The 17,808-nt window shown below is 38.6% G+C and overlaps 3 protein-coding genes, 1 long non-coding RNA gene and 2 other non-coding genes across 7 annotated transcripts in view; 5 read left to right on the top strand and 1 right to left on the bottom strand.

Moving 5' to 3' along the window:
• ppp3ca (protein phosphatase 3, catalytic subunit, alpha isozyme) overlaps window positions 1-5,540 on the top strand; it is a 45,330-nt gene extending 39,790 nt beyond the window's left edge. The window contains exons 10-14 of one of the 2 annotated variants that reach the window (XM_027160900.2): window positions 439-516; window positions 738-822; window positions 950-1,047; window positions 1,473-1,523; window positions 3,527-5,540. In XM_027160900.2, coding sequence (XP_027016701.1) covers window positions 439-516; window positions 738-822; window positions 950-1,047; window positions 1,473-1,523; window positions 3,527-3,705 — 491 coding nt within the window. In that variant the 3' untranslated portion in view covers window positions 3,706-5,540. The remainder of the gene's footprint in view (window positions 1-438; window positions 517-737; window positions 823-949; window positions 1,048-1,472; window positions 1,524-3,526) is intronic. The other variant, XM_027160908.2, reaches the window with a different exon arrangement.
• Window positions 5,541-6,691: 1,151 nt separating this feature from the next.
• On the top strand, window positions 6,692-10,200 carry ecscr (endothelial cell surface expressed chemotaxis and apoptosis regulator). The gene is made up of 7 exons (XM_027156410.2): window positions 6,692-6,994; window positions 8,080-8,136; window positions 8,607-8,663; window positions 8,749-8,844; window positions 8,972-9,005; window positions 9,229-9,299; window positions 10,009-10,200. Exons 1-7 carry the CDS (start codon window positions 6,937-6,939, stop codon window positions 10,068-10,070), a joined length of 435 nt encoding a protein of 144 aa, XP_027012211.1. The 5' UTR covers window positions 6,692-6,936; the 3' UTR covers window positions 10,071-10,200.
• On the bottom strand, window positions 8,867-9,914 carry LOC125139846. The gene is made up of 2 exons (XR_007138974.1): window positions 9,865-9,914; window positions 8,867-8,917 (listed from the first exon to the last, which is right to left on the bottom strand). It is a non-coding gene; the product is annotated as an uncharacterized LOC125139846 (long non-coding RNA).
• A 396-nt stretch (window positions 10,201-10,596) lies between the features above and the next one.
• Window positions 10,597-16,166, top strand: dnajc18 (DnaJ (Hsp40) homolog, subfamily C, member 18). The gene is made up of 8 exons (XM_027156397.2): window positions 10,597-11,176; window positions 12,055-12,259; window positions 12,366-12,511; window positions 12,614-12,826; window positions 13,221-13,333; window positions 13,815-13,924; window positions 14,196-14,368; window positions 14,803-16,166. Exons 1-8 carry the CDS (start codon window positions 11,035-11,037, stop codon window positions 14,925-14,927), a joined length of 1,227 nt encoding a protein of 408 aa, XP_027012198.1. The 5' UTR covers window positions 10,597-11,034; the 3' UTR covers window positions 14,928-16,166.
• Window positions 16,167-16,748: 582 nt separating this feature from the next.
• On the top strand, window positions 16,749-16,821 carry trnaa-agc. Its single transcript has one exon. It is a non-coding gene; the product is annotated as a tRNA-Ala (tRNA).
• Window positions 16,822-17,137: 316 nt separating this feature from the next.
• On the top strand, window positions 17,138-17,210 carry trnaa-agc. Its single transcript has one exon. It is a non-coding gene; the product is annotated as a tRNA-Ala (tRNA).
• Window positions 17,211-17,808: the final 598 nt, after the last annotated feature.

Raw genomic sequence — 17,808 nt, forward strand, 5'->3', positions numbered from 1 at the left:
TGGAGTGCCAACCCATCACAGGGCACACACACTCTCATTCACTCACACTCTCACTCACTCACTCATTTTCTACCGCTTTATCCGAACTACCTCGTGTCACGGGGAGCCTGTGCCTATCTCAGGCTTCATCGGGCATCGATGCAGGATACACCCTGGACGGAGTGCCAACCCATCACAGGGCACACACACACTCTCATTCACCGGAGGAAACCCCCGGGGCACGGGGAGAACATGCAAACTCCACACACACAAGGTGGATGCGGGAATCAAACCCCCAACCCTAGAGGTGTGAGGCAAACGTGTTAACCACTAAGCCACCATGCCCCCTGTCACTGACATTTAAATCTAAAACACTGAAAAAATATATTTTATATATATTTTATACTGAACATATAATATATTTCTGTGACCCTCCGAATGATTATGATTCTTTTACAGTTACAGAGATGCTGGTGAATGTGCTGAGCATCTGCTCTGATGATGAGCTAATGAACGATGGAGACGAGATCTTTGATGGTAAGGCATTGCCTTTAAATTCTGCACAATGTCCTATCTATTTTCTCTCATTCCCATTGCAGGCTTTGTCTTCTAAAGTGCTGTATTGAGAATCCTCCTTGCAAACCAGAAGCTCACAGTGTTCTTAAGAAGATCGCTTAGTGTTCTTGCTCCCAGCAAGTCTTGCGTTTAAATGACTTTCCCGATGGCAATATAGCCTGAAATCTTATGTCCGCCCACAGCCAACGCAGCAGCTGCGCGGAAAGAGGTGATTAAGAACAAGATCCGTGCCATCGGCAAGATGGCAAAGATGTTCTCTGTGCTCAGGTACGTGAAGTACTTTCAGTATGCTAATCTGCGTCAGTTGTTTAGAAATAAAAATTAGATCAGAATAACGTACATGAGAGTTATAGACTTGTTTACTTTTGTGTTGTATGTGTATGACTATATACAGAGAGGAGAGCGAGAATGTGTTGACGCTGAAGGGTCTGACTCCGACTGGCATGCTGCCTAGCGGTGTGCTGTCCGGGGGCAAACAAACTCTGCAGAGCGGTGAGCATACAAGCCTACACGGGGTCTCTGGGCACTTTTCTAAACCTGTCCCTGTGTCTTCCACCTGTCTCTCCATCTGTCTCTCTGTATCCTCTGACAGACTCCAGGCTTTGGGGTGCTCTTCTGTCTATACTACACACACCATGAGCGGCCCCAAAGCCTGGACCGCAGTGGGTCGGTTTCCCCACAGTGGGTAAACTGGGGTGAGGTGAGCGTCTGTGAGCCTGTGCCAGGTAAAGAAGGACTCCAAGGCGTCCAAAACGTGTGTGTGTGCCTGAGGGGTTGACTGGCTCTGTGCTCCATAGTCTGGTTGGCGTGCATGCATTTCGCAGGGTCGTCGCTACTGGTGCACTACTGCTGCCTGTGCCTTACTGCAGTATGCATGGCTTGTTCGAATGTAACCGGGTCCCCTCCTCTCCCCTCAGCAACCATTGAAGCCATTGAAGCCATCGAGACAGAAGAAAAGGACGGAGAAGGTAAATTCAGGACATGTATCTGGGCTTAATGTCAGCTATTGCACAGCCATGATCTCATGTTCAGGTTCAGACAAGGACCAAAGCAATGTCAAAGAATCACTGAAAGGAACAATGCATTAATGACTAAGAAAGGGCAAGGCTGATATCTGGGAACTTCTTTAAAGTTGCAGTTTGTGATTTTTAAAAGTGTTTCCAGACCTATAATTATAATCTACTTTCAAAGATATATTTAAAGCTGCCGTTTATGATATTGCCATGCAGCTGGTCTGAGTTTTCTTCCTTTCAGAATTGTGTTTACATTTTTTTCAGGTTTAGAAAATGACCATCCAGAACATCCAGAACATGGATGTTTAGCTCTACCTCTTTTGCTTAAAATACAAGGATACAACAAAGGGTGTGTGGTCTGTTCAGGGAAAGGAGAAGGCTTATTAAATGATTATTCACAGGCAGAAGAGGACTTTGAAAATTACAAACTGCTCCTTTAAGCTTGGTAAAGTGACTGACCTTTCATTCATTATATGTTTAATGCGTCTGAAGTAAAATCTTGTTGCATAAGTACCTTGTGCTTCTGCTGCAGCTGCAGTGGCTAAGGCATTAGTATTAGCATAAGTCAAGTATTTTACAGACCTTTTTTTATATTCTGATCCAAGGAATTGGAAAGCCCTAAATTTTTATGACTTTACCAGATATTTTCAATGCCCTTTCTTAGTGATAACACTAGAGAGAATAGGAACATTCACTGTGAAGAATGCATGATGATTTGAGATGGTGTCTAACCCAGAAGCATGATTACTTGAATCGGTATGTTAAGTGCTGCATTTTTCTCGTCAACTCATGAGACAACTGTGAGCGTAGCATGTGGTTACTGGAACTCTCAGGAACTGCCAGCCAACCAGAGTGTGTTAGCCTCTTCCACAACCTCTCGTGCTATAAAGCAGGCACACCTCAGTGGCTCACTCATGGAAAGGGAACTTATCGCTATTTCCTCTCCAGTCCTGTTTTTGGGACAAGCATAAAAAGGAAAAAGGCCGGGTAATTGCATACAAGGCGATAAAGGGGAAATGGGTTTAGTATCCTGAGCTAAGATTGTTCACCAGTGAGTCTTGAAAGCTGCATTCTTATTTTTTCTTGAATTTTTGAAACTGTGTGTTTAAGCCTATACACAAAATGTATCTTTTTAAGATAAGTAGTGGAATGAGACAGGACTCGCTATCATCAGAGAGTATTAATATCCTATTTTTATATTATCATCCAGAAGTCAGTGGTATGTAACAGAAAGAATTAAGAACTAGTACGGCATACTACATATCACAAAACATTATTATAGAGTTTATAGAAAAAGAAAAACTACAGGGCTTTTATTTTGAAACTTGGATATATAAGAAACCTACTAACTGTTTGTTGGATTACATGAGGTTCATGACTGACAAAATGGTGCACTTTGTTTTATTTATTTATTATTTTATTTATTTATTTATTTTTACCACAGCCCTGATGATTTCTCAGAAGGTGATGATTAGTCAGAAGGTGTTAGTTCTCACAGTACTTCCTGTTATAAGGCTTATATTAACGTGCCTGATCTAATATTTAATAGGTTCTTTAGTAACAACTTGCCTAGGGACTTCTTTGGCAGATGCTTTACATTAATGATTAAAAAAAATGCATGTACTCATTGGAACGGTGAAGCTTTCTGTGATACGATGTTGATGTTTGTTTAGCATTTGTGGAAGGAAAGGAATCTCCAGTGTCAACACTTTGTAACAGTCAGAGGTACAGTAACTACATAAAAAAGATTGGTTGTTAAATTGCTGTGGTATAAAAGGGATAAAACACTTTTGGGCCTGCTGGTATAATCAACAACATTGCTTATTTTCCTATAACAGCATGTCCTGTTGTGATATATTCCTTACATATTACACTTTTGACAGAGGACAGTTTTAATAGGATGGTTCCATTAAACATCTGGTGTGCTGGGGTTCATTGTGATCTGTGCCTCTCCACAGCCATCCGCGGCTTTTCTCCACAGCACAAGATCAGCAGCTTCGAAGAGGCTAAAGGTCTAGATCGCATCAACGAGCGCATGCCTCCCCGTAAAGATGGCGTTAACCACGTCGGTCACTCCATGGGCAAAATGAACATGTCCGAGGCAAACGGTACTGACGACAACAGCAACATCCAGTGATGCAGCGGCCACCTGCAGTGACCGCATGGCCAAACCCGTGCCGCTGTTCTGCTGTGTGGCAGGATATCGCCAAAAGCTGAAAATTTAAAGCCTCCTGATACCAACCAAACCCAAACGACATAACTATATGTATGCATCCACTACTGCTATGTCAAATTAGGGACGCAAACAATCCAATTTAAAATCTGACATGGATGTGGGTTGAAGGCGGCTGCTCTTTTTTCGCTGCCAGTTTACCATATGCGGATTTCTCGCTGTTTCGGGCGAGTTCTGCCGCTTTTTGGGTGTGATGAACAGGGTATGGGGTGGGCTTTGCTTGGGAGGGGGGGAGTAATGTCAGTCAAGGGCTGAAAGTGTCTTTATCAATTCCTTTCTGACTCCACCCATTCACCAAGTGGGCGGGGACTTGGGATTTAGAACTCTCTCTTTAAGCCTGATCCATCGCAGCTCATCGGTGGGGGTGACCAGCCAGTACCAATGCCACGCACACATTTGAATATTTTGATTGATGAGTTTTCTTCATGAGCCCATGTCGTAATGAAATGATCGCACTGTTTGACATATTTTGCTACTAGTATTAATGAATAATGAAATTTGAAATGATGCAAAAATGAAACGTTTCTAAGAAAGGACATTTAAAGAGAAAAATATGTACATTTTATTACTTGCAATGCAATCTTACCTGAGTATTTTTATTTATTAATTAATTTCTTTTATTTATTTATTTTTTTGTTTGGTAAGATGCGATAACGCTGCTGGGATGTAAGGTAAAGGGAGCTTGCGTATGTTGGCTGTGGACTCATAAACCCCACCGTCTATTGTGTGGAGTGAACACTAGATGATGGGGGGAAGGCGAAAGGAGGGGGAGGGGGGGTTATGCAGTTAGAGTTTGACCTTTGGCACCACCTACCTGATTGTTTCTCACCTGCCTGTAACTCGAGAGAGAGAGAGAATGCACATAGTATGTTTCGCAAGTTGAATGATCCTATATATAAGTATAAATATATACATATATAAATATATTATTAATAATAAATGAAGGACAATATCGAGGACAATTTTTAACAGCATCTGTGGTATGGAACGCATCAATGCATGCAATTAAGTTCCTTATTGATATGTGAAATTATAATTGTGATGTGTTTCAATATAGTAGATTTGAATTATTTCCCTCTTCAGATTATATTTGTAAAGTTAAATTTTGTTTTTTTATATCTATATACAGTATATATATATATATATGATTTTTTGTAATCTTTTCTTCTGTCTTTAATTTATTTCCTTTTTTATTTTTTAATGTTATTTTGTTGGTTGATTTTATTTTTGTATTGTTTTTGCTGTACAGGCACCAATGCTCTTTTTGAGGTGTTAAGCCTTTGTGGGGGTTTTTTTTCTTTCTTTTTTCGTTCAGTTGGTGTAAAGAATGTGTTCAATAGTGTGAATGAACATATTACTCAGTGAAAAGCAACATTCAGGCTGCCAAAGCATGATCGCATGGTTTATTCACATGTAAACAAATTGGACACGCTGAAAATCCTGTGTCTCACTTTGAAGGACAACTATATTCTCATTCTAATTCTTGATGATATCCTTATACTTCTTATTATTACAATTAAGCTTACGGTTCATTTCTCCACTGTTTTCTGATCTTTGTTTGGTCCAGATGTGGTTTATTTCAAAGAAGGAGTTTAATGGATTTTAACTTGTGACTAATTTTTCTTGCAATTTTCTCTTTAGCTAAGTTTTGGCATCTGATTCCTAAATGCTAATACACATTGTAAGCATGCCCTATGGGACAAATCACTTTTTTTACTCTTGAATAAAATATGCATGAACTGCTGTGTCTGTTGCCATTCTGTCCCTGTCATGTGTGGTTTCCTCGTCATGGATAAAATATTACGTCTCAAGAGATTACTGGCCAAATGTAATCATGCATAAAAAGAAAGGGGAATCCTGCAGAATTGATTAATTATGTCATGGCTTCCATTGATTTCTCGTCCATAGGGGCAGGTGGATCAGGACCCAACCGTATACTATATTATGTATATCAGTCATTCAACAATTATTAATATTCACAAAGTCCTCATTCACAACGTGACCTGTCGAAACACTAACTAACTGCTCTTAGACTGATATATTTGATCACCTTTCTAGATGCTGTGCAACAGTAAGCCCATTGATTTAATATTAAAACTTGAGGTCAATAAAGGGAACTTCAACATGAACTAATAAAGGTCCATTTGGGCAGGAAACATGCTGCCCCTTGCTTGCTTGCTTAACATACATTTTGTTTATGGTGTGTCTGGGAGAAGCAGGAGTCAAGACAGCTAGTAATGATAACTCTTCAGTGTTCTCTCACACACTGTGACAATGGTGACAGGAGCAAAGGCTGCTGTATCGAACATTACTAAATGTCTTTTAAAAGAAAAATCTATTTGAACGCAACAAATCTACTCAAACCGGACAGTGCCCGAAAGCATGTGATTAGCACATTTACTATACATTGTTCTATCGGTTTCCGTGTCTGGCTAGATTGATAATGTGTCTTATCGGCAGGTCTTAACAGGTTGAAGAATTTGCAATAAATATACAATTTGTTTTTTTATGAGCATAATAAAAAAAAATATTTTTTTGTTTGTTTGTTTTCAGTTATCTGTGAAAAATAAAATGCACGGTTAGTTTGTTCAAATTCTTTTGACACTCGGCTGTGTTATGGAGTTCAAATCAACTCCACTAAACATTCAAATTGAGCATTATAGCCTTTTGACTTCAGTTTGTTTTAGGCTATTGGTTATTATTGATGTTGTTATATACTATACAGTGTTTTTCCGAGAAACCTTTTCCTCTTAGCCAGGCTGAAGAACAAACACAAGGCCACAGAGTTGCTTTTCCATGAGAACGCTACATCCTCTTCCTTCTATTCTTTCACAGGAAACTGTAGGTCACCAACAGGACCACAGCAATCTTTCCCTCAAACCAGGAGTGGGCATAATTACACACAAACACGCACAGTCAAACACCAGGATCCAACCAAATTTGACCCTGTCTTATTCCTTCTATCATCAAAGGCAACAGTTTCTCAGGAACTGCATATTGCTGTGGACTTTTCATATGTGCACACTTTCAAGTTGACTTTCTCTGTCTTTTTTATACAATAATATCTATTCCGGGTGACTTTTAAAAGTCAGCCTTTTTCTTTAGGAATATATCTAAAACTTTGTGGATTAAGCCATGACTCTGCTCTTATCTACTTTCATTGTCCTCTGTGTGTCTGTATCACTTACTGCAGGTAAGTCAGAAATATACCTACTAATAGAATTGTATTGCATACTTTACACAAATTCCTCATATCTGGAACCAAGAATTAAATCTACAAATCACGTACCTTTCACAAAACCTTTCACAATTGTTACTATAACATAAATGCAATTTTTGAAGCCATTGAATACAAACTGTTTATAATAAAGTGTCCTGTACATTTTGAGCAGCAAATAAAATGTATGACATTCTAAAAAAAAATGACAGAATTTCTGCCTATAGTGTGCTTAGAATTATAATATACTTACACCCTCGAGAAAAAAAAAAGAAAACATATTTTACCAAAATGATGTGAAATTATTTTTTAATTTTGTCTTATCTATCTTCCTCTTAAGATAATGTTGGTAAGTTTATGAAAATTGCACACCGGTAGGCATGGGAAAGAGTAAACTGGTGTAGCATGGGCCCGGATTATTAGTTACATTGAGATTTTATAAGCATGATTCAAACAAATAAACTGAAGAGTGAAAAACATCATCAATCTTTGAGTTGATGCACAACGCCTGAACTTCTCCAGATATGGACAACCTTACCAAGGTCTGCCTAGGCTGTTCATGGGCCCTAGTCTCACCATCTCATCTGCAGTACATTCTGAGCCTCTAATATTTTACACAAAAAGATCTCTGCTAATAACAATTTCTAGTCACACACAGAAGGTCAAAACTTCACCAACAAATTCTAATTTTTCTATCACAAGATGCGATGGTAGAAACAGTTTAGAAAAAAACAGGTAAAAAAAGAGGTCTAAAATCTAAGAGCGGTAATAACTCTGATTTCCTTACAAACTGAATGTTGTGCTTTTCAGTTTATTATCTATGTGCGATAACATAACGGACATAAGCCTAGTCAGTGTGTGTGTGTAATCAGATAACAGTGGCGAAATGTCCATGATGCCCATTAAAGCATCTGTATGAGGATTCGCAGAAAACAAGAACATTTTGTTATATCTGATGACTTCATTAACAGTTTTATGTAATGGGGAATGACATGAAAAGGTTTACATTGTTTTCAAAATTTTTAATATTAAGCATATTATGTTTTATACTGTTTCCAAAGTGACCGTCAGTCCAAATTATACAAATACAACTAACGTGACTCAGCATCAAACTACAGGTAATGCATTACAATTTTACATGATGTAAACTCCATATGAATAACTTAGATTCATTTCTAGACTTAGGGCGAAGAGTATTAAAAAGTTTTCCTTCAACATTGACCTTTGAAAACATTTCAGCTGATGATAAAGCTGGACCTGCTTCTTTATGTTTGTTAATATTTGTAGATAATGTCAGTTAGATGTTGTTACAGTTGTCAGGTGGCATCTATCCTGCTATTTCCAGTCTGCCTTCTTTTACCTGCATGCTTCCTTATTGTGGTTTGGTTCTTATTTAAATTAGATTAAACCAAAGTGGCTCATAAGAATCCAATTCAATTATAATGTACAAACAAACAGCACATGTTTAAGATATATTATACACTATAACTTTCACTCTTAATATTCTGTCCTGCCGGTATAAAATCATCCCAGTAAACCACACTGTACAGGAAGCAGTCCGGTCTGTAATGTCTTCTTCTATGTGCAGGTGATGCTGCTCAATCAACACAGACACCAGACAAAGGGCTCACCACTTTAGCCTTTGGTAAACACATCACATCAAATTGTGGAATCAGGAATGTTCAGAGATATCTGTCAAATTCACTTTTATAATTGTTGTTTCTTGGCAGGTGTGATGAGTTTCATTCTCATTTTGATCATTGTTATGGTGATCTTGGTAACAGCTGTTAACTTCAGAGGAGGGTGCAGTAATACAAAGGAAGAGGGTGAGGTGCTGTGTGTGTGTGTGTGTGTGTGTGTGTGTGTGTGTGTGTGTGTGTGTGTGTGTGTGTGTGTGTGCTTTCCCACAGTTTAACGCATTAGAAAATAATGCACTTTATATCTACCTTGTAGGTGTCAAAAACTATGGCTCTGTGACGTCGGAAGGGTATGAACTAAAATTCATAAATGCATTTTTGAATGTATGTAAGCCAGCGGTGTACAATCTTATCCACAAAGGTGCAGGTTTTCATTCCAACAAAGCAGAAGCCACACCTTTTTTGGAATGAAAACCTGCACCCACACTGGCCCTTTGTGGATAAGATTGGACACTGCTGATGTAAGCAAATCAGTGATATATTTGTGATTTGTGATTTTCAATGTTCTTACAGCCAAGTAAGACACGCTGGACAGAGGGAAAGCATAATGCTAGTCTCCATGAGGACATTAAGCACAGACACTGGTAAAGGTTTCTGAAATACAGTAGAATGTGTGTGTGTGTGTGTGTGTGTGTGTGTGTGTGTGTGTGTGTGTGTGTGTGTGTGTGTGTGTGTGTGTGTGTGTGTGTGTGTGTGTGTGTGTGTACAGCTGCCCATATATGCAGTTTATTTAAATCTTCAACTGTTCAATCAAGTCTGTACCATGATAGCCTCAGATTCATTTGCTAGGCTGACACATTCTTCGGTTGTTGTAGCGGTCCATCTCAAGTTTTCGTGAATTCTGGGATTCTTTTTAAAGGGTTGATTATTTGAGTAAATAAACCCTTCCTGGTAGCTTAAACCAATCTGGCCATTTTCCTCTGAGCTCTCTCATCAGCAAGGTATTTCCCCCATTTCCAAAGAGCTGCTCATTAGATGTTTTTTGTTTTTCCACACCATTCTTTGTAAAATACACGCTGATCTACAGTTTCTCAAACCAACCAGTTTGGTACCGACAACCAGGCAAGAAAATGATATTTTTCCACATTCTGAGTCTGAGCCATTCTGAGAATGCAATACTTTGCATTTCTGCTACATTAAGGAGGTAACTTTGTGTGTGTGTGTGTGTGTGTGTGTGTGTGTGTGTGTGTGTGTGTGTGTGTGTGTGTGTGTGTGTGTGTGTGTGTGTGTGTACGTGTTTGTACACGTGTGTATGTGTGTGTGCGATAATTTTTCTCTTTTCTTTTTTTACAGACACAGAATCTCTACGGATCTCCTCCATTTACAGTACAGCACTGGACAGTGAATACCAATAAGTCAGAATCAGAGCAGGACAGTGAACAGACTCCATGCACTGCCTTTTCATTCTGACTCCCAACAACTGCCTTTTCATTTCACCTATTCAACAATAACATATCAAAGTTCTATTAAAATGACACGGTTCTACATTCTTTGTACAGTTTGTCTCCAATTTGCAAATATTTATGTACAATGAAATGATCCCATAATCTCATTTAATATAATATAATATGATATAATGTAAGAATGGTGAATGTGTGATGTTTGGATATTCTTAACAACTCACTGGACAACTTCAATGCCCTCTGTGACTGCATGTGTCCAGTCTCAGACATGATCCATATAAGATATAAGAAAAGCTTCTGTCTTTCTGTTACATTTCAAATATTTGCTATTTTCAGTTTCATTCCAGAAACATTAATTGCAGTGTTTCTTAAAATTGTTGACCCACTTAAACGCATGACATTTAGAACACATGGTGCAGTGTGAAAGACCATATAAGGGCAATGCCGGCTGCCTTATTGTACTTCCGGTTCCGGTTAGCTATGGCGGTTGCTAGCTACCGCTATTTCGATACTTGTCTCGCTTATAACACGGTTATAATTTTTAAAATGAAATATAACGTGACATTGAGTTCCATAAATGTTTTTGTCTGGTAGCAGATGAAGTACTTGGGACTGAAACGGAGTTAAAACGGATGTAATGTTACCGAACATCGGAAACTAATCTGCTGCTCTCTAGCTGTTATTAGCCTGTTAGCTATTTAGCGTCTGACAGATATCTCTAACGTCCACATAAATTAGCCTGTTAGCGGTGTTGTTGTCCCAGCATTAGTGTCGTCATATGTGAAAACAAGAACAAGTTTTCCCCAGATTCGGTGTTGTAATTCGTGTTTATTTTGGCACCCTGTCTCTGCAGCTGTCATTTAGTTTGTCCTCCGTTTTAAAGCAGGCAGTACCGTTATCTGTAGCAGCTGTAGAGATGCCTGGGTTTGGAGCTGATAAAGAAGAATCGGACAGACTGATAGAGAAAGCTAAGCTATGTTTAAGATTAGGGCAGAAAGAAAAAGCCCTGCAGATGTTATATGAAGCACTGAAAATATACCCCAGCACCCGAGCCCGAGGTGAGTAACCTTAGGATTTACACGCTGGCACTTAAATAGAAAGTGCAGCGTCTTGATATTACTTACTTACTTACTTCATGTCTCATGATCAACCCTCGGCTCAGTTGTCCGTTTTCTTCTTACACTTCCTTTTTTTTCCCTTCATTGCCAAACATTGTATTCCTAAGTGTTTGGTTAGTAATGCAGCCAAAATCAGTTATATATTTAACCCCCCCAGGGTACATAAACTTTCATGGTTAAATAAATGCTCCTGGTAAATTAAACTAATACGTTTTCAAGTTAAATAAACTGGCTGTATGTAACTGTGAGCACGAGTAACATTTATGCATTAGGAATATAATCCAATATTAGGCTTTTCATTACTGATATGCTATTATATAGTATAGTGTTGTTTATGTCTGTACGTTTGAGAGTCACAAACAGCTGGAACCAAATTCCTTATGTGTATCAACACACTCGGCTAATAAACCTGATTCTGATATGATGCTGGTTTGTTACTAACATCGTCCTTTAAACACAGCTGATTTTCAGTATGTTCCTGTTGTCAAATTATGCCAAAATTCAGAGAGACGGTTCTTTTATACATAATAACAGCTTAGATTAGAAAATATCCAAACATTCAATCGTGCAGACTTTCTATGTCAGGAGTCGTTGAAGATCATTAGATTTAAAGCTTGATCATGTGTACATTTGTGTGCTTTTCAGTTTGTAAGCAATATTAAGTTGGTCTCATGGGGAAAGGTGACTGACTTGATGATTCAGCTGTTTAGACTTTTTGGTTTGACATTTAGATGTCCTATTTAAGAAAGTACTGACACTTAAAGGCTAAAAAATATCCCACACACACTTATACCGTCTTCCTTGTTATCAACAATTAGTCCTCATTGATGCTATTGTGAAGAACGGGAGTGCAGCCGCTCCAGAAACCGAGCGTACGTACACTCCACCACCCGGGTGGAGGAACACAGATGAAGAAATATCCACTCGGCGGCGGCATCAGCGTTACAGCACAGGGGATGCTGATGAGATACCAAGCGATGACAAGAAAAGCTACACTGAAGAGCAGAGGCAGGGAGTCCTAAGGTTCGTTCCTTTAGCAACAGACAATAAGATGTGTTTATCTGTGCCTGTTCTATAGTATTACTGTGTTTTCATTAGTGACACAGGCCCTTTATTTTTATACTGACAGGATACAGAGATGTAAAGATTTCTATGAGATTCTGGGTGTTCCAAAAGATGCTAGTGATGAGGATCTGAAAAAAGCGTATCGTAAGCTTGCACTGCGTTTTCATCCAGACAAGAACTGTGCTCCTGGAGCTACTGATGCTTTTAAAGGTATGGATCTGCATTTTGCAATGGCATTTGTTAGTGTAGTGCTTGAAATACCTGAGATTTTTTGTACTTACTGTTTTGTACACCTCTTGCTCTTTTCACCAGCTATTGGTAATGCCTACGCAGTGCTGAGTAACCCAGAGAAGAGGCAGCAGTATGATCAATATGGTGAACAGGGTGCTGCAGAGACAGCTGGTCACTCCTCAGCCCAACCTCGTTACACTCACACACACCAACGAACCTTCCATAGGGACTTTGAGGCCGACATCTCACCAGAAGAGCTCTTTAACATCTTCTTTGGTGGCAGGTTTCCAACAGGTTAGTCTTTAGGGTGTATTTATAGACACATCTTTTTCAGATCCGACACGTGAAATAAGATCAAGGCTCTACAAAGTTTTTCACTACAGAAACTATTTTAGTGCTGAGCTTCAGAAGCAGGACAAAAACTAAAACACATAATACCAGTAGAGGTCACAGTGCTGCAGGGTTTTTTTTTTTGCTTTTTTGTTTTGTTTTGTTTTTTCTGTAAACACAAGCATTGCGTAAAATCAAATTGTCTTCATGTTAATGCAACTTTTTACTGAATAGAATTTAAGCTATAGTATGAGTATTTTAAAGTATGGGTGTACTGTGCATGCTTGTGTATATACAGTACATTAAGATACAGGAAATGTGTTACGTTTGTATTGAAATTTTAATTGCATTACTACAGGAAACATTCATGTATACACAAACAGAGGAGCTACTTATTCACATTTCTACCAGCCGCGCAGACGGCGTGCATATGAGAGACGGGAGGAGGAAGTACAGGAAAATCGCAGCCAGGTCAGTCATACTCCTTATCCATCACTCCTTTCCTTACTATTATTACTTTTGGGCCTAATGTAGACATGAAACTAGGAAATTAAGTGCTTTGTACTGTAATGTTTGGTAGTGCCATTTGCTGAGTCAACTGTTTAAGGAGCAGAAACAGAGCAAGAATGTGAATAGTTTGGCACTTTGAAATGCTGCCAAGGATGTAGTGGTAGTGGGGTTTTTTTTTCTGTTTACATTTACATTTACGACATTTAGCAGACACCCTTATCCAGAGTGACTTACAACTGAGCAACTGAGGGTTAAGGGCCTTGCTCAGGGGCCCAGCAGTGGCAGCTTGGTGGACCTGGGGTTCGAACACACGACCTTCCGATCAGTAGCCCAACACCTTAACCACTGAGCTACCACATCTCTCTCTCTCAAATAAAATTAGTCATTTTATTTTTCTCTCTCTTTCTTTTAAATACTTACTTTTTTGGGTTGTTTTTTATAGAATACATTCACCGCCTTCCTGCAGCTTCTGCCTGTTCTGGTGCTAATCCTCATCTCTGTAATAACTCAGCTGATGGCCACTAATCCCCCTTACAGCCTTTTCTACAAACCGTGAGTCTGATTTTTCTCTGAGACCCAAGCTGTGAGGATAGTATTACAGCATACATGTTTGATGTAGCCATTGTAATCAAAAATGTCAAACTGGTACAGAGAGTTTTTGTATCGAAGGACTACGTCAGTTTGAAAGTGGATACCATGAACTTTGGAAAAACTGGGATTGGTTTATGGGGTTATTATGCTGTGAATTATGAATACCTTTTTGAAGCATTGAGGAATAATAAGGTTTCAATAGTGACCACAATGCTAAAACGTTGTCCTACAGGTCCATGGGTTTGGTGGTGTCCAGAGAGACTCAGCACATGGGTGTCCAGTATTATGTGGATAAGAGCTTTGAGAAGGAGTACCATGGGGCAGCTCTAGATGAACTGGAGAAGACCATTGAGACTGATTACATAGACCATCTACAGAGCAGCTGTTGGAAAGAGAAGCAACAGAGTGAGTATGCTAATCAATATGTCTATCATCAAATTCTCTTCATTTGTTTGACTTGGGGTTAATGATGAATTCTACACTCTGTTAAAGGAATTTCTTCATTAAAGAAACAGCATGAACTTGCATGTATAGGATTAAATGCTACGGTTCACAACCCAACACTCATAAATCAAGCACTAAGTAGCCGGGTTTGTATGTAAATATGGATTCAGCTTAATCATTGTAACACATTTTATTTATGATGTGTTTCCATTGCATTGTTTAAATTAGTAATGCTTATCAATACCATAATTTACACATGTTAAATAGTGATGGTCGAAGGAATTGGTTTGGATTATATTGGAACGGTATTGCATTGGTTCTCAAACACATACATGGTTTATGAGTTAACAACATGTTAGTCCTTACTAACTGTGTGGGATTTGTGTACCTCTCAGAGTCTGACCTGGCTAACCTGGGTCAGCTTTATCGTGACGAGCGGCTGAAGCAGAAAGCCGAGACCATGAAGCTGGACCACTGTGAGAAGCTGCATCGCTTTGTGGGCCGCCAAAGGGGCAACTAAATAAGGACATCCTCTATCATACAAAATGATTTTACCCAGACCTAAGAGGTTTTAATGTTTGTGATTAATCTTTGCTGTGATTAATCACTTTATTTAGAGAGAGAGAGAGAGAGAGAGAGAGTTTTTAGGAATAATGCTGTGCCTTTCTTTTAGCCCTGCTGAATTGGTAAAGGCACCAGCATGGCAGAATGCACTCAAGCTGCTGGAAGTGATCATTTCAGTCAGCTTTTTGCAGCAGTGACCCGTAGCCTCATCACAGAGGACCTGCTTTTGTGTATGTGTTCTAGAGCTGGGTTTTACTTCCTTACATTAAGGATTTTAGGCTCTAGGTGCACTGATATTAGATTCTTCTGTACATACTCTTATTTAATATGCCTGAGTTTTAGTAGTATAGTAGACAGTCAATAATAAGAAATAATTTAATTTATTGAACTAATTCATCTTATTTATTTTTCTTTATGTGCACTGACTTATGTTTAGTTGGAATTAATCAGGATGAAGACTTTTCAGTTTCAGTTCAGAACACTAGAATCTTTGTTTTTGTTTGTTTATGCTGACCTAAAAATATTAACCCAAAATACACAACCCCAAAAGTCATTTTCATAAAGGTAAAACTGTTTTACTGGATTAAATTTTCTAAGTTGTGTATTAATTGATGCTTGGTGTCTGAGGATATTAGTATTTAAGTCATTTGTGGTGTTAGAAGAAAAAGGCATTTTATGCTCTGACACCCTTGCCAAAAGTCATTATATTAGTCAGTTTTTCAATATCTATGCTGACAGATTTTAGAGAGACATTTTTTTTCAGAAGTGCATGCAATGCAATGGGAGTTTTATTTCGCTTTGAATTACTAATCACGTTCAATCCAGAAGGTTTAATTTAGTCCTCATGCAGTTCATTTAATTTAGCTATAAACTGTTACTGTTTGAATTGTTGACATGTTAATATCTAATACCTCATGTTAAGTGAACACTAGTCCTAAAATTGTTTATCACAGCACACTGTAATGCCTGACAGCCATGCTGAATGCTCATCGGTGCAACACACAGTTCATGTCAGGAACTGATTTTTAGGAATCAAGGTGAATTGTAGCAGTGATGTCACTTATTAGCTGGACCAGTGTGTGTGGTTAGCTGATGCAGACTGAGATATTGTGTGTTGGTTTAATTGAAACACTGAACATTCTCTTCTACTCCTGAATTCTACAATAAAAGTACCGTATGGTTCTTCTAATAACTTCTGCAATATCACTCTGGCAATAAGTAAAAATGATTGAAAGGTTTTCTTGTTCATGACCAACGTCAAGGCTTCTAACTGACTCGGTGATGTTTTGTACTAAGCTTTTTGTATCAGTAAGAATATGTTTAGCCAAGATTTGGAATTGTGAAAATACTTTAGTCTTTCAAGAACCTGCATCGGTTCTACTGAACGGTGTGAGATGCCTGCTTTTAAAGGCTTTGTTAAACATATTACTCAAAAACTCCCATCATTCAAGAATAATTCGTTTAAAAGAGAGAAGACAATGCCATCTGTGCTAAAGTGGGAAAAACATCTCTGAACAGAAGGTGAGATCTCAACACCACCTGGCATGACGACCCTGTGGTTTCATTCCAGATCACACTTTCAGATCCTGGGATCCGTTTTTTTTTATGATATCACAGGTGTGATGACTCATATACTCTGTAATAGCAGTGATTTCCCACTCTATTACTCACGGTGCAACTGATTAGACATTTTAGTCCGTTAAATTGAATGGACTTTTGATGGAATGGAAAATTGAAAGACTTATAGGAGCACACTCACAAGTTCGTGTTATTCGGTGGGGGATTAGCTCAAATGGTAGAGCGCTCGCTTAGCATGCGAGAGGTAGCGGGATCGATGCCCGCATCCTCCAATTATTATTTTTTTTGTTCCAAAAAATAAAATATTCAACAACATGATTGTTATTTGCGCAATAACTTAGGAATGAGTGATCGGTTGATATTTGTAGTATTTCTATAGAATTATCGTATCATAATGTCTTCATCTGCTCTGCATCTCCATGCTTTCAGTACTATTGGAACACAATCCGAAAATCGTATACCGATGTAAAATGCTTTAAATTTGTTTATTGAGGTTAATAATTTGTAAAATCGGTAAAATTACATGATTGTGCATGTACATTGTGCACATGGCTTTTGTTGTTTTAGTTTGTTTACATTTGTCTGTAAGGGGGATTAGCTCAAATGGTAGAGCGCTCGCTTAGCATGCGAGAGGTAGCGGGATCGATGCCCGCATCCTCCAAATAAGCTCAATTTTAAACCAAATATTAACATTTACACAAGCATATTTTCACGCTGCGCATAACGACTACGTACGGTTTCACCCTTTAGATGGTGCCCAGGCATTACATAACTAACAGCGAACAAGGATAAAAATGAAAAAATATGAATCAGTTCTACGATTATGTGAGACTACATTGCAAGTATTTTAAGTGCAGATTTTCGGCATATCATTTCAGTTTAATCGACAATATTCCGAATCAGAACCAGAATCAGGTTTATTGGCCAAGTGTGTTAACACTTGAAATTTGGTTCCAGCTGTTTGTGACTCTCAAAAGTACATACATAAATAATACATACATACTTATAGATATGAAGCAGGGAATATAAGTACGGTAAGTTGTTAATCATTGTGATTGTCTGGGGAGAGAAAACTGTTCCTGTGTCTGGCAGTTTCGGTAAACAAAGTTCTATAGCACCAGCCAGAAGGGAGGAACTGAAAGAGGTTGTGTTCAGGATGCTAAACAATTCTTTGCACTTCTGGTAGATGCCAAACTGCATTTGGTTGCTGTGTACCTGTACTACGCAATGACAATAAAGTTGTATCTATGATTGGATAC

This window comes from Tachysurus fulvidraco, chromosome 21 (genome assembly GCF_022655615.1).
Source record: "Tachysurus fulvidraco isolate hzauxx_2018 chromosome 21, HZAU_PFXX_2.0, whole genome shotgun sequence".
NCBI classification, from domain to species: Eukaryota; Metazoa; Chordata; class Actinopteri; order Siluriformes; family Bagridae; genus Tachysurus; species Tachysurus fulvidraco.